This window comes from Scomber japonicus, chromosome 8, assembly GCF_027409825.1.
Source record: "Scomber japonicus isolate fScoJap1 chromosome 8, fScoJap1.pri, whole genome shotgun sequence".
Classification (NCBI taxonomy): Eukaryota; Metazoa; Chordata; class Actinopteri; order Scombriformes; family Scombridae; genus Scomber; species Scomber japonicus.
In genome coordinates this window covers 10,172,871-10,188,806 of record NC_070585.1, presented here as the reverse complement: position 1 = coordinate 10,188,806, position 15,936 = coordinate 10,172,871, and the positions used below count along the sequence as shown (strand labels likewise).

At 40.1% G+C, this 15,936-nt stretch overlaps 1 protein-coding gene across 1 annotated transcript in view; it reads left to right on the top strand.

The window, feature by feature from the left end:
- The window catches only part of tenm1 (teneurin transmembrane protein 1), a 148,058-nt gene that overhangs the window by 38,820 nt on the left and 93,302 nt on the right, over positions 1–15,936 (top strand). Inside the window, exons 3-4 of the mRNA XM_053323537.1 lie at positions 1,291–1,534; positions 8,105–8,343. Of these exons, the coding sequence (XP_053179512.1) occupies positions 1,291–1,534; positions 8,105–8,343 (483 nt within the window). The remainder of the gene's footprint in view (positions 1–1,290; positions 1,535–8,104; positions 8,344–15,936) is intronic.

The following is a 15,936-nucleotide window of genomic DNA, read 5'->3' as shown; positions in this document are numbered from 1 at the left end:
TTAGCTCATGTGTCAACAATAATATAGTGTGGAGAGTTCAAAGCAATAATATGATCTTTAAATATTGTTCATAATGTTAGTGTATGTGCACAGATTTAGTATGATGAAAATGTGGACGATAAAATGTTCCATAACTATTTTTTCTATTCTATTTGAAAAAGAAGTTACCTCTATGTCATACACCATTTTTTGGGTGAACTGCAGACTCCGGTGACATGGAAGGTTTTTATGCTGGCAATAGAAACTTCCATTCTTGAAATTACTTAATTCTTTACTTTTCTCAGTTTTCATCTGGCAAGAATCATAAAATCTGCTCCCTGGTGGCATCTGTGTAATAGTTACACTTGAATAGAGAAGACTGTGGTAATGTGCCAGGTGGGCCACATTTCCACATGGTACATTTTTGCTGACATTTTGGCAGCAAATAGAGTTGTGGGCCAATACTGCCTGTCTACTGGATTCTGGAGTCCTTACTCCCTTACAACGGGTTGAAGCTAATGTTACGCTCATTGTCAATACAGCTGGACAGAGTTGGTCTATTGGGAGAAAAGATTTGGCATGCTCATAGAACCACAGTGCAACCATATGGCATGAGCTGTCCCCATAAACTCTGATTACTAATATCCCAGGACACTTGATGAACTCTCATGAATACATACATGTTTCCATGCGTGAAAATACACTGTCAACAGACACATTAAACAAACGTGCACACACACTTCATTTTTTGCCAAATCTGTAATTAGTCTATGCTCACTTTTAGAAGGATGGACAAGAATGAAAGAGAGACAGAAAGCAGCAGGGAAGGAAGAGGCCGGGAGAGAGAGAGACACAGAGAGAGAGAGAGTTATAGCAAAAGGAGAATGATAAATGATGGATAGAGAGAGCTCTGGCTAGACCCTGAGGTTACCAGTGTGAGGGAGTTACAGCTGGCTAGCTCATTCCACCGAGCTACAGATCTCATAATAAACATCACATGAGTAGTTTGGGCTGGCGGGTGCAGATTAAGCCAGAGCTGTTAGCTCTTTAAAGACTGCTCACTGTTGCAGGCAGCCAAGAAGCTATTTATAGGGTAGCTGGAAGTGTATCAAAGCAGGTAGGACAGTAATGCACCGGACAGGGACAGTTTTCAAGCTGATTTATGTCCCTCAATCAGAGTAATAACAATAAACTGTCAACTAACACGCCACTTTTATTTGTAATTTATGATACTGTGCTCCTAATAAACCTATGTTTATTTCTCCCCTGTCCCTCCCTCCTCCTCCGCTTCTTCTCTGTCTCTTCTCACAGAGCTGCCCAGCAGTCCAGGTGGTCAATTCACGTTTCGCCCGCTGCCTCCTCCTCCCCCACCGCCTCACGCCTGCACCTGTGCCCGCCCGGCGCCCTACACTCAAGTCAGTCTGCAGAGGAAGACGATGCCAACGCGGTGCCAGGCCAGTCAGGGTGGCCAGGGGGCAGACACCAGTTCGAGCACAGACCAGGCACAGCTTCACAACAGCTGGGTGCTCAACAGCAACATTCCCCTAGAGACCAGGTAAGAGAATGCAACCCATTAAAAAGTCCCTGTTAATTTGACCTTATATTAAATCTGCTGTTTTGTATTGTGAAAAGAGAGAACAAAAAAAAAAAAAAGATGATTTAAGAATTTGGAACAAACGGAGGGCTTGGTTCCAAAACGCTTTCAGGCCAAAACGGTGCATATGTCATTTTGTAATAGAACTCTTCAAATGAAAATATCTTCAAGGCAATTCCATCCTACTTAAACATAATGTCTCTTGATTAAAGACATTTCTTTAATCTCACAAATGAGGATCATTAGATTAAAGAAAATTCTTTCATCAGGAGCTGGCAGACATTCACAATTTCATAGAAAAAAAATGAGTAGAATGTTAAAGAATGAATGTTGGACTAAAGGATTTGTTAGGATGGACATGTTTTGCACGTGTAGAAAGGAGAAAGTGGAACACCATGCAGGCCTCTTGGGTATTATTACAGGACTACGCACACCATCAAAGTCATAACTAATCTCTCAGGGTTTTTTTTTTTTAAATTCTCTTCATTCTCTTACCCCCCACTGCAGAGAGATCCATCAGGGGACCGGCATCTGAGTTTAAACTACCCCAAATAAAAGTCAAATTTAATACCTGGTAGAAATGTGTTCCCCTTTCAAGGCACGTATTGTGATTCCACTTCCAGTTGTGCTACTTGAAAACATTTTTTCCCAGATGCTTGGAGATGAGTTGCCGGAATTCCGTCCCCTTCAAACAGAATTAAGCATTCGCTCGCAACATAAGTAATAATTGATCAGAGAATTATTAAGGAGATCCTCATTTGTGAGGCTGCGTTTCGGGAAGAAGCAGCAAGGTGCAAAAGAATATGTTTGCATGTTTAATTGGATCTCAGTGCAGCAGCTGAATTCTGGTATTATGAGTGAGGATGAGATTGGCAGGCTGCCACGCCAGAAGAAGAGGTTTTAATAAGTTATGCATTAGGCCATAATTAGATCTTACCTCATTTAAAAGAAAGGAAGAATAAAATTAGATTCAGTGACAATTTAAATTAATCATCGCCCAGACATGAGTATCAATGTAAAAGACTTGTCAGAAGTGCATTGTAATTACATTACTTGTCTGCGTCTGTGTCTGTGAGTGAGTGTGTGTGTGTGTGTCTGTGTGCTCTTTAAATGAAAATCCAACATAAACAAAATTCTTTTTTTTTTGTATTTTGAATCATTCAAACAATATTTGCTGAATATAAAAAAAAACTCTCCCCCAAAAGAGAGATGTGATTATAAAACCCAATTTCCGCAGCGGCGCGGTATATTGGATGGTGTCTTTTTGTAGTAATACATTTTTGCATTTGGGATTTTATAGTCAAATAAGTTTCATTTGATAGTGCACTATTAGTTCAGAACCATGAAATGTAATCATATTCATAGTCAATAGAATAGTGTCCCTTCATAACATAATTCAGATATTATTGGCTCTTCTCTATCTAGCTTATTGTTGAGGGGGGGGGGGGGCATAAAAAAAGGTCTTCACTGCTTAACTGTCTTGAGTTGGATTGAATCACCCTCATTTCTCTCCTTTTTCTCATTCTCGGATACACTTCTAATCTAATGATTTCATATTTTTTACACCTACTGTACTCTGCTGCTGCTATCAACTCAATCTCAGGCGTGAGATTAAAGATTTATCAAGTATTTACAAACATGACATGAGGGCGTATGCCACTGGAATTTTAAGTGATGCTGTGACCTTAATAAAAAATGGCAAAAAAAAAAGAAAAATGTATTTCCTGGTGTCAAGCACACTTCCATTTTCCTTGATGCGTATTTGATGAATCTGTATTGAAATGTATTGATGTTGCGTCAGCAGAGATTAAGATTGTTTGAAGTGTGCATAGATTTCCTTTTCGGCCACATATCCGTTATGTTTCTGGAGAGGCCAGCTTGTGTCAGTGGAAGGATACAGATATGGATATTCAATATATCTGACGGGGTCTCACACTGGGTGTGTTAAGAGGCATAACAAATGTTGAGACTATAATAAATTGACTGGTGCCCTGCCTTCTCTCCTTCCTCTTACTGCTAAGAAGTGAGACTACTTGAATCACATTGTGTGCACCAAACTAATACATACACACACACCATATATCTGCATTTACCTGTACCCTATGCACCCCCACCCACAACCACACACACACACACACACACATACACACAGACATTCGCACATATCTAGTCAGAGACAGCCCTTGGGCCGTAGTCTCCGACCTCTTGAAGAGCAGGAGCTCTCATTTTCTTCCTGTCTCGGGGGAAATCTGCCCTCTGATATGAATTCAGAGCTTCCTGGGCGTTGCCCCTGGATATTGTCTGAGATGATCAAAGGCAAGGAGCCAGGAAGAACAGTGAAGCATTTTTTAAAAGCACCACACAAGAAGAATAGAGTTCCACATGTGTTGACAAACGCAATTTCTATAGCTGGATTCTGATCCCCTTTGCTGTAATCCACCACCAACAGAGCAATAAAAGGACCTGACCTGTGTACTGGCCTCACAAATGTGAAAATGTTCACCTGTATTTGACATCTTTGTGTACAATTGTCTTTTGTTGGAATCGCTAAGACACGCTCCCTTTGTCTATATCTCTGTGTGTGTGTGTGTGTGTGTGTGTGTGTGTGTGTGTGTGTGTGTGTGTGTGTGTGTGTGTGTGTGTGTGTGTGCATGCATGCGCAGCTGTCCTAAGTTTATGTCCTCTCAGAGTTGAACTACCATTGACCCTTAGGTGTGTGGTTGCTCTATGTGCAGCCTCCTGTGTCCCCCATGTGACTCTCAGCCTTCAGCTGATGCCGGATGGGTAGAGGAAGAGAGGGAGGGGGAAAGACAGTGAGAGATGGATGTCATCTGTCTCTCATGTTAAACAGAGCCACGGGGCCATGATATGGATAGACAGAGTGAGAGAAATGCACAGGGGGAAAGAAACTGGCAGAATGGAAAAAAAAGAGGGAATGTAAAAGGAGAGACGATTGAGCGAAGAAGGAGATGAAAGCAGGCAGAAATACAACTACACACCAGATATCAGTCTTTCTTTAAATTCAGCATATTATTGGGTTCTGAAAAATGAAAGTTTAATTTGAAAAATCTGTCAATGAGGTAAGATTTCTTTTCTGTAACTGCACTAAAACCTGTCCACTTTCATTTGCTTTATTCTGCTATCATTTATTACTTTAATATTTTGTTGCCTCATATAAAGCAATTTGTTTGAAAACTCTATAGAAATAAACCTTCCGCGCCTTGAGATAATTTCAGCAGTTCTCTATGCAAATCCTCTTTTTAAAAGATTTTTCATGTAATTTGCTCGACACAAGTGAGATGATCGGCTTTACTCTGCCTTCTTTCATGATACCCAAACTCATGTCTCGGAAAAGATTCTTCAAACTCTCGCCCCTCTGGCAGATTGTTTTTAAGTCTACAAGTCTTCAAGGCTGAATTTGAGACTAAATGACTTGTCAAGATGGATGTGATTTTGCCGTGTATGAGGGCAAATGGACGGTCTGGTGTCCAGCGACTCTGTCTGTCTGCTGCCTGGCCCCGCTTTAATGGCCTGTCCTCTGAGGGCCCTTCAGAGACCGCGGTCTTTACCAGCAGTCCGTGACCTCACACCCTCCGCTGCACGGACGGAATAACACTCTGGCAAGCTGCACGCCTGCCCCGACATATCACACTCGCAGCCGGTATTAACCCCCGGAGAGCACACAGTAACCCGGGGTAATCATTGCTTGTCGGTGAATTCCAGGAGCTCCAGGATATTTTTTTGTTATGAAAAGCACACACACACACACACACACACCTACACACACACATACACATACACAGCACAGACAAAAGAAACCCAATGAGTCATACCTGTTTGCTGCCTCTGGTGTCTTCTGCGAGTATAGCTATCCTTTGTTTCCACACTCCAGCAGTTCTTTTTTTTTTTTGATGGAAGTCAATCTGGCCAGAACAAGACACCGCTGGAACTACTTATAATTGCCTGCCCAGATCCACTTTTCCAAACTGCATAATTTCCTAGCCCCCATATTTCTGCTTCCTCATCCGACACCCTCCAACCCTCACCCTCCATTATCCAAACACAATATAGATGAAATGCTACCTAGATTAATTGCCCTTCAGCTTAGTTTCCTATCATCATCTGCCATCTAACACACTCTTTTTTATAATGAAAATGAACCTCATCTTCGTTTTACTAATACAGCCATATAACTTAAGTAGTCACTTTGATGAGTCAAAAAAAAAGGAATAGGTAAGTCATTGATCCTTAGCTGCCAGGGCTTTTTCATTCTCTTTCATATCAGTACAGCTCAGCATTACTGTAGCTGCTCATAATGTTGCACCAGAGAGGCATTTTGTCAAATATGGGCTTCTTCTCTGATCAAGGGCCTGGACTGAATAAGGGCTCAGTTATATATTCTGTGGCTCATGCAGAGTGGTGTATAGTGTGCTGTGGGCATCATGTGCAGTTTGTGGGCAGACTGTTTTCTATTGTTTGACTAGTTCTAGTGCACTAACATGTGAATCATTTCTGTACTTTGTATTTGTCACATACACATTGCTCACCTTCCCATAATTTAGAGAACAGAACATCATATAAAATGCAAGTGGTTTTTTTCAGTGCTTAGGGAGTTTCTCAGACTCTGCAATGATTTCAGCTTTCCCAAATTAATCTTTGATGATGAATTACTCGCTAATTTAAGAGACCACTTAGATTAAAAGCACACAAATGCGGCCAAACGTGTGGGATATTAGTGGTTTAACTGAATTACACACGGCACTTCTCGACAGTTCTGCGAGCTATTTCGACAGGTGAGGTTTAGGGGGGCTGGATCTTGGCTGTGGTGAAGAACAGTCTGTCCTGTGAGTGTGATATCTGAATCCTCAGCCAGCTTGTGTGCGTCATTTAAAAAATAGCAGGAGAAGGGTCTGTTCTTAAATCTCCCACCTTGGGGGGCCTTTAAATGAGTTTGAGTCAGGTCTGCTTCACAGTGAGAATGAATTCCACTGAGTACAGATTTGCATAAATAGAATCAGAATAAGATATTCGATACCTGAGAAAAGATGATGTCTGTGCTGCGCTAAACTAATTGGTGAAGCACTGAACCCTGTCCTAGATAGGCCTGTACAATAACTCTGCCCTTTTTTTTTCTTTCTTTCTTTTTTTTCACCACAATTTAATTTAGGAAGACACAAACAGTGGTCCCAAAGGTGGCAGGTAGTTTTGTGGGACACACAATGCAGAACGGCTTCCAAGCCCAGAAGATAGGACAGAAATTAATTGACTGTTCCCGAAAACCCTCCCACAAACTGTGATTGTCCAGTCATCACTTAGCAACTGTAACTAGACACGGCAGGCCTGTGGAGCTGAACGCTCGGGCCACAACGCCTACCTGAACAGCACCTGTGCGCAGCGGAACATCTTGCTTTTCATTTCGGTGGCCATATGCATCCACACAGCCGGAGGAAGCAGAGCGGCTCAGGTGCAGCGCGTCATCTAGAATTTAAGCTTGTCACCTTTTTTTTTGTCTGTGAGGCACGATGTTCTCAGCAAAAATAGACAGTGAAAATGATCTGTTGATAGTCATATTGACATCAAACCAGCCACATCACAAGGCAGTGCCGCAGTAACAATGCTGTCTGTGTGTGCAAGCTGCAGCAGTTCAGCGAGGTAGCCATCAAGCACAGGTAAAGGTAGGAGGTGTCAGGTGTTTCTCCACAGTTGTGTTCACAGCTGTAGTAAGAGCTATACTCACCATTTAAAAAATGTGGAGAGTCTTTTTCTCTAGCCTTTACAGAACCTAAGTAAAAGAAAAGCATTGTTAGCAATCATCAAGTAGTCATCTACTGTGGAGTAACCCACTCAACTACTTAAAAAGTATGAAGTAGTCAAAACTCTATAAACACTTTTATAAAGAAAAACTTTATTATTAGACTGACAGTTTTTTTAGTTTGCAGCACTCTTCCTGTTATTATCTACCTCTGTCTGAAATCAAAGAGCCACTGTTTCAGCAAGTTTGAGAGGTAAATCTGCCACCATTAACATATAACAGCTTATGTGCTGTGCAAGCAATGTTTTCAGATGGGTCTAACAAAAAAAAGAAGCACAATCAACACCTAGAACCTTATACTGTATATACTGTATATATGATCCCGTCACCTCTGATCTATCATTTTATCAGTTTAATTATAGGTAAATTCAAACTATATTTACAATAATGAAAAATGTATAACAGAAATCATAACACAAAAGTATTTTAGATCATGTTACATCAAAATATTTACAGAACTAGGACAGAATAATAATTGGCATAGGAAAAGAGATTCAGTTTAATAGCAATAAACTAAATGACATTTAGTAAGAAGGTCTTTAGTTATCAGTCGCTGCGTGTGAGAGCCGACTGAAGTTCACTGTCATTCTTAATCTACTCAACAGCAAGGAGCCACTTTATGAGAACATACAGTACATTCATTTTTCTACAGTCGAAACCACGACAAACAGTCAATTGCTGATTTTAATGAAAATGTGTTCTTTGTTTTTCTCCCACAGACATTTCCTCTTCAAGCAGGGCTCTGGTTCTTCAGCTCTTCTGTCAGGGGCCGGGCAGGGTTACCCCCTGACATCTGGGACAGTGTACTCGCCTCCACCCAGGCCCCTGCCTCGCAGCAGTGTGACCAGACCACTGTTTACCTTCAACAAGCCTCACCGCTGCTGTAACTGGAAGTGTACAGCCCTGTCTGCATCACTCCTCACTCTCACCCTGGCCCTGCTGCTAACATACGTCATCGGTGAGTTATCAGTACACACCAACCACAGAGTCCTCTAGTTTGTCCTGTGGAGCCACACAAAAAGATCAGATTTTATTTAATTTCTTTCAAAACGGATGGCGAGAGGAGCCAGGAAATTGGGCGACTTGTCAAGAGACTGCCTAATTAGTTCAAAACAGAATCAATAGAAAAAAATACAGAAACAAACTCTAACAGGGATTTTAAAACATACAGAATACTGCAGGCATCAAAAGGTAAAAATAAAATACGGGGGGAAATAACAGATGAGGGGATCGATAGGGATCAAAGTTGGGCCGCTGAAAATTTCACACTCTTATTTGAAAGAGTTGGTTTTGAAAACAGCAGGTAATGTTATTCCAAATGTGACCCTCTGTAGGATATTCTAAATTGGAAATTAGCTGTCCTGGACCAAAGCGCACAAACCTGGTAATTATTCTGTGATGAATACACACACATAGAGTCAGTGCTCACTCTTTCTCGCACACACACACACAGTGACACACACACACAATTTATTACTTTTCCACCTTTTTTGGCCATGTTTTTATGATATGAATTAGTTACCCTGTGCCTTAGCTCACCACCTTATTGTCTGTACTTTTAAAATTGTTTTTATTTTTACTGGTTAATTGAATTGAATTGTTTTTTTCAAGCTGCTTTAAGGTCAGATGTTACTATTTAAACCTCTTGCTGCTTATCTCCTTTTAATCACGCTTTATTAACAAATTATTAACAGCTCTTTAATTTTGTTAATTATTTTGCTAATAAACTAAGCTAGTAATTAAAATATTGACTGTAGTCTCTGGTGTATGTGAATAAACTCGGCTGTTATGATTAATTTGAACTTTCTGGAGATAATTTGGAACTTAAAACTGCGAGAAAGTTTCTAGAGTCCCTCTGCAGTCTGGAAGATCATCTGTGGAGTGTGTCAAAGTCAAATACCAAATTTATTCATCGATCCCCTCCGATTGCGCCTGTTCCCTGCTCCCTCCTCAACCTTGGCCCGGCCCCTCCACCTCGGCACATCCTCTCCCCTTCGCCTCCCCCAACTGCAGATCTCCCAACCCTCCACCCAGCTAGTTCATTTCCCTCCCATGGTGGTGCTCAAGGTCACGCCGGAGCAGGCGGGGGTTCGCATTAATCACACACACTCAACCACACACAACCACACACATCACAGACAGACATCACACACACACACACACACACACACACACACACACACACACACACACACGCACACAAAAGCGAATCCATGCAGATTAATCCCCAGGCTGAACCATGCTATTCCATTAATGTCCCGGCCCCGGTAATTAGTGCATTAGTGAGGAGTGTGAGTGATGACTTGGAGACGACATCACCTTTTAATTGGTGTCATGCTCCACTCCTGCTTGGCGATGATTGATCTCTATGTTGACATCACCATGGCAACTGCAGTAAGATGTATGGGACGTTAGCATCAGATGATATGTTCGCCTGTAAATCAAAGATATTCAAATGTAAGATTAAAGTGGTCATGGACTTAATGTCTTTGTCTAAAGGGAGAGGTTGAGACAGAGGCCACCAGATGATTAGGCTCTCTCATTACATAATGATTCAGTCATTTGAATTAATTAATTAATTAACAGCCACTGACAGGAAAGGGGGGAAAAAATCTCCCCTGGCTGCACGGCAATTTCTCATCCTCATCAAACAATGGCCGTGCTGACTTTTGCTGTATTTATTGATTTTGACTCTCATTAAATCAGGTTGATGAATACTTATTAGCATAAATATGCTGATAAGATTCACAAGAAATAATATTCATTATTTAAAACATGATAATGAACGATCTTTTATTCCAAATAAAATCAGCCCCTGCTACCCGGTAGCTATTCTATTGTATTCTTATATTGTAAATATTCATTATTACTTTCACACTGAATCTGTGCTTCAGTATTATATAAAGATGACTCACTCTGCACCATCTATGAGCTTTTCATCCACACAATCACATCACAGCGTTTCCTTTTCTTTTTTGATTAATGTATAAACTCCACGAGACTCAGCACACGTATGTAGAGCTGAAACAATCTATCAATGAATCCACAAACTATTAAAATAGTCGATTAATAATAATAATCCTACATTAATCCTCCAGACCGGGGTACCCGCAGACCCCGGAGGAATAACTCTTTCTCATATCACACAGATGCTTTGTTCTGTCATTCCAGTTTTTTAAGACTTTGTCAATCAAATTCTTCTGATTTGTTTTTAAAAATAACAATGTATTGAGCTCCTGTGAGACTCCCAGTGGAACTATTTACTGAGTTCATGTTTGCCATGGGTTCTTATTTAAAGCACACACACTACCAGTGGGGGTAGAGGCACTCTGCCAGTCATTTTGAAGGCTTTGTGGAAAGATTGTATTTGGGATAAAAGCTAAAATTTGCATTAAAGGACAGTATATATATTCATTTCACACAATATGCTAATTAACTGTAACTTTTCTATAATAATAATGATCATCTGTTTGTTTTTTCAGTTGATATTATTTACATAATTAATAATGTTTTGAGATGAAATAAGTTAACATTTTGCTGTGATGGTTGTTTATTCATTCTTTGTTTATTGCTGTTTATTTATTCAGTTTTTTTCTTGGGTGTCCCCAGGGACCCCAGTTGGTAGTCCTTGTAATGTTGGTAGGATGAGGGTTAATCATCAAAGTCAATTTTCCAGAAAAAAGCTTCTGAATTATGAGGATTCGCTTTTCTTTGTCTGATGTGATACTAAGCTGACAAAAACAAATTATGGGATTCTCTTGGATATAAAAAACAGTTTTTTTTTCTGACATTTTACAGACCAAATAATTAATCAGTGAGATCAGCCGAGTAACAGCTAATAAAAGTACTTGTTATCTGCAGTCATTTCTGTTCACAACAACAGCCACAACTTGCTCTGTATCTTTCTTCCTCCAGCAGTAGAGGTGGATATAGTGTGTATTGTCTGTCAGTGTGGTGCTACAGATGCTGCTGACTGAATCAAGACATTTTCAACATTTCAAAAAAAAAAGATATGACATATTCCTTTACGCTCGTGCCAAGCTGGAGCCGAGCATTTCAGAAATGCAAGAGATGCCCCCCACCCCCCCTCCCCTCACCCAACCCCCCCACCCCCTTTGGTGAAAATCATCTTAACGCAGCTGTTACATTTGGCTGAATCTTCATCTTTTCTCATGACGCTCAGCCAAACTTTGCTTTGTTTGCCGCAGCCATCCGTGGCTCGGCGTCTAACCCAGCTACAACTTGCTATGGGGAGGGAGGCGCAGAGGGACTGGTGTGGCCTAACAGCCAGGTCCTAGCGGCAGGTTTTTGGGGTAATTTAACGTTAACAATTCAATAAACAGATCTGACATTGACCATTTGTGTAGTATGGTTTTCATAGTTTGGAACCAGTTTTTAATACCAACCCCTCTAATTACTGACAGACCATAAAGCTCTTTATGCAAGTTATGTGAGTTGTTTATTAAATTGGGGAAAAGTAACCCAGCAAATAATGAGGCAATAATATTATGTCTCGAATTAACGTTTCCAATTAGCACAACAATAGGACGATGCATGATTGCAGAGATAAAGCTGGTGCCTAAGTGATTGCAGCGTATGCCCCCTGTTGTGATTAGCTAAGGCAGTCCTCCGCTCTTTCTTTACTGCCCTCTTTCCTCTCCTCCCATACCCCCTGGTGTTGCAGGGGCTGTGAATAGCTTTGTTAATTTGTTTATCTCCCAACGTACCCCTCCTTCCTGCAGTCGTAGCTTGTTATTAGGCACAACACGGCCATCAGATATGAGGAGCAGGCATTATGATAGCGAACGGGGCATTTAAGGAGAGATAGAGGACAGATTAAGATTGCATCTGTAATCTTGAAGAATATTGCAGCTGACAACACTACCAGTAACTGGTTTTCTATTTTAAGCCTCATTTAAGTTCTGCCTCCATAAAAACCCACCTACCATTGCACTACCACACTGTCAAAAAAAAGGGAGGCTAATTGAAGTATTTAATGAATGCCTTGCTGTTTTAAACACTTACAATTTTCAGTTGTTGACTCAAATATGAGGAGAGGGCGGGACGTGTCATTTATGAAAGATAATCATCTCTATGGCAACAGGGAGAAGCTTCTGACGTAAGTGAAATGAACAAGTCAGCAGCTCCTTGCAATCAAATAATCACCTCCAAATAACATTTCAGACACACATACACACACACATACACACACACACACACACACACACACACACACACACACACACTGTTTAAGCTGAGATTTTCTTTATGGTTCTGTTGTGCAATATGTGGTGCTTCAGGGGGCTTGGTGGTTTCATAAAGAGCCAAATGACTCATTAACAGCTTTAAGTTCATTATTTTCACGCTTTTTCTTTCAGTAAATCTACTTTCACAGTTTGATGGCAATTCAAAGCATCTACCTTAAAAATTATCCAATATTCACAGGGGTCAAACTCAGTGTGTCTGTCTGTTTAATAGAGCTACAACTAATGATTGTTGTCATTATCGATACATCTACAGAGTATTCTAGATTAATTATGAATTATATAGTTAATAAACTAGCAAATATTGCCCACCACAGTAGACCAGAGCTCAAGATGACATCATCAAATGTTTCATTTTGTCTGCTCAGCAGTCCAAAACCTAAATAAATTGATTCAGTTTGAAATCATGTAAACTCAAATGTTCCACACATTTTGAAGGCTGGAAACACCACACGTTTGCCATTTTCCTTGAAAATTTATTTAAATGATTAATAGATTATCAAAATAGTTACATTTATTTTCTGTTCTCTAATTAATTGATTACTTGACTATTTGTTTCAGCTCTAATGTTCATGAAACTAGCCTAATTTGTCAAATAATTGTCAACAATTTTGATCAATTAGCCTGGTGAGTCATTTTTCAAGCTAATTAAATAAATAAGCTGTCAAAAATATTCAGCTTTCAGGTTTTTACATGTGATTTTGATGATTTGACAGTATACATCAGATGAAGGTTGGATAGACTGAAATGTTAAGCAGTTCTTCTCACTGAACTGAAAATCTTTTGGGGGATTTTCCACAATTAAATAAAACAAAATTCTACAGATTAATTGGTTTTTGAAAATAATCATTAGTTGCAGCCCTACTTACCAAATCAAATTATGTGCTTGGTGGTTACTTTTGAATAACAGTTCTTTTAATAAGTTGCTCCCTCTTGATGTGAGTTTCTCCTCTAGACGTCCTAGCAGGACTTGTCTGTCTCAAAGCGCCAAGCTGATTACAGCTTATCATGAATTAAGTGCCTGTTCTGTTCTGTGTTGTTGACCACCCTGACTAGTTTAAAAATGACAGCTGGGGACTGAGGCACAAATTATGCCTCCCATATATTAGGCCTGGAAGACATTCACATGCATGATAGTTGAGTGTTAATCAATGTTTGGTTCTACATAAGTTTACATTATAACAGTCTGTGGAGACCTGAGCATTATAATTAGGCAGGATCCCTTGAGCTTTTGGCTCGACCGCAACAGCAGGGCCAGCCCTGCTGACATGTCTGTCCCTGACTGACTGACTGACTGATGAAGTCACACCATTGGTCCGCCAAAGACAGCCAAGTATCCCAGAAGGCATTTTGCACAAACTGGCAGCAAACAGCAATGGCTAAGATTCTGAGCCAGGCCAAAAGCTGTTGTCAATCTCACTGTAGGACTGTTAATAAGTCACTTTACTAAGTTTCAATTTTTTCTTAGGCGAGAAAGTAACCATTTAGATTTCTGGTATGCGGCCAGTTTATCCAAACAAAAGTTTTCAGCACACTTCCTGGGGGCTTGGTCATCACATGTCACCATTTCCTGTATCCATAGGTTTTTTAGCTTTTTTTTTTTTGAGGTTTTTTAGTCTTGTTCTTTTTCTAGTCCTCCTTTTAGCCTAATTCTGTCTTTATACACAGCCAACCACAATATGCTGAGAGCAAAAGTAACTACTGACATAAAGCTAAAGGTTGCTACAAAGCTTCACAAGTAATAACAAATACGCAACCTGCTGGTGTTACATCTAATCTTTGAGTCGAAATGTGTGACTACAGTTGGTATGGACGTAACACAATGGAAAACAGTTGTCAGTCTTTCAGCTGCTGCATCTGTTATCACATTCTGGCTGCGTTGCCATGTTTGTTACAGCCTGCTGTGACTATTGCTGTGCTAATTTGAGCCAAACATACCACGAATAAACTGCATCTACTGGCTGCTGACAGTGATGTATAATAAATAAAAAAACAAGACTAAAAAGATGAAGACAGGTGTGAGAGTTCTTAATGAGCCATAAAAAATAATTGCGTGACAAAAATAGTGAATATTGCATTTTTTAATTTCAATAACAGTTGAACACTCCCAATCAGCACTGTTATTTCTGTTCTCTATGCCAATTTACCAAAGTAAAGTAAATCTCTTTTCAAAAGTGCAAGATAGACTTTTGGTTACATATGCACATCAATTTGTGGATATAGCTGCCAGGTCTGATTGATCCAGCACTGGTACTAGAAGCCTTTTTTAGGCAAGATTGGCCTCTTTCAATTTGCAAATAGTTTTTTCATGTAGTGCAGAATAACAAGCATCAGAATACAATTTACAATGTGATTTACGAAGAGTCTTAGCAATAATATCCACATGTCACTGAGCATAATCCGATGACCCAGAGGTTTGCAGAAACATCAATACTGCTCTGTTTGATTAGTGAGTTTACCACAACAACTTGTCGGATCTTTTCTGTGCAGTTGATTAAACACCTGTCGACATTGTGCAGCAGCATGAATGATACGTGGTTTGCTTCTACGGTGTCTAATTTGAGAGAGAAGCTTTGTATGATTTTACGCATGGATGGCACAACAGCAGTAACTTCTTTCATTATTTCAATCTCTCAACATGGCAAAAGGATCGGTCAGGATTTATGGTAATTAATGTTCTGTGTGGGACTGCCAAGCTAGTGCTCACCGATTCCATGTCTGACAGTAAATCAATTGGAGTAATGTGGCGATACTCGGGATGAGTCCTGAGCGCCGTCATATCTGTTAGGACATTTTTATTTTTGGGATACTTAGTCAATTATTTAGATCAAACAAAAGAAGCTTAGAATCAGAAATAGGAAATAAATAGAATGAACAAATAGCTTTGAGTTACTTGTTAACAGCTAAGAAAACACTTCAAGTTTTGTGTGTAGGCGGGAGGATGGAAACAAAGGTGATCAGTCAATGGTGGTTCATCACACTGGTTCAGTATATAGCTCGTTTATGTTTCAAACATATTGCTGGTTGGTTGACTCCATTTGGCTTTCGGCTTACATAACCAGCAGCTGTTATGTGAACTGTAGCTGATGAAAGTACCTGAAGAAAGTAGCTGATGCCTGCTCAAAAGTTGCTAGATTGGTTGCAAAGATTTCTTTTTGAAATAAAAGTGCTAAAGGCATTTGAAAAGTTGCCAAAATCTAGTGATAAAATTGTAAAGTTGTAAACACTGAAAAGGAGAGCGGAGGAGTGTTGAGTTTCAGGCAGATGTAGGGTAAATTTATAGCAGT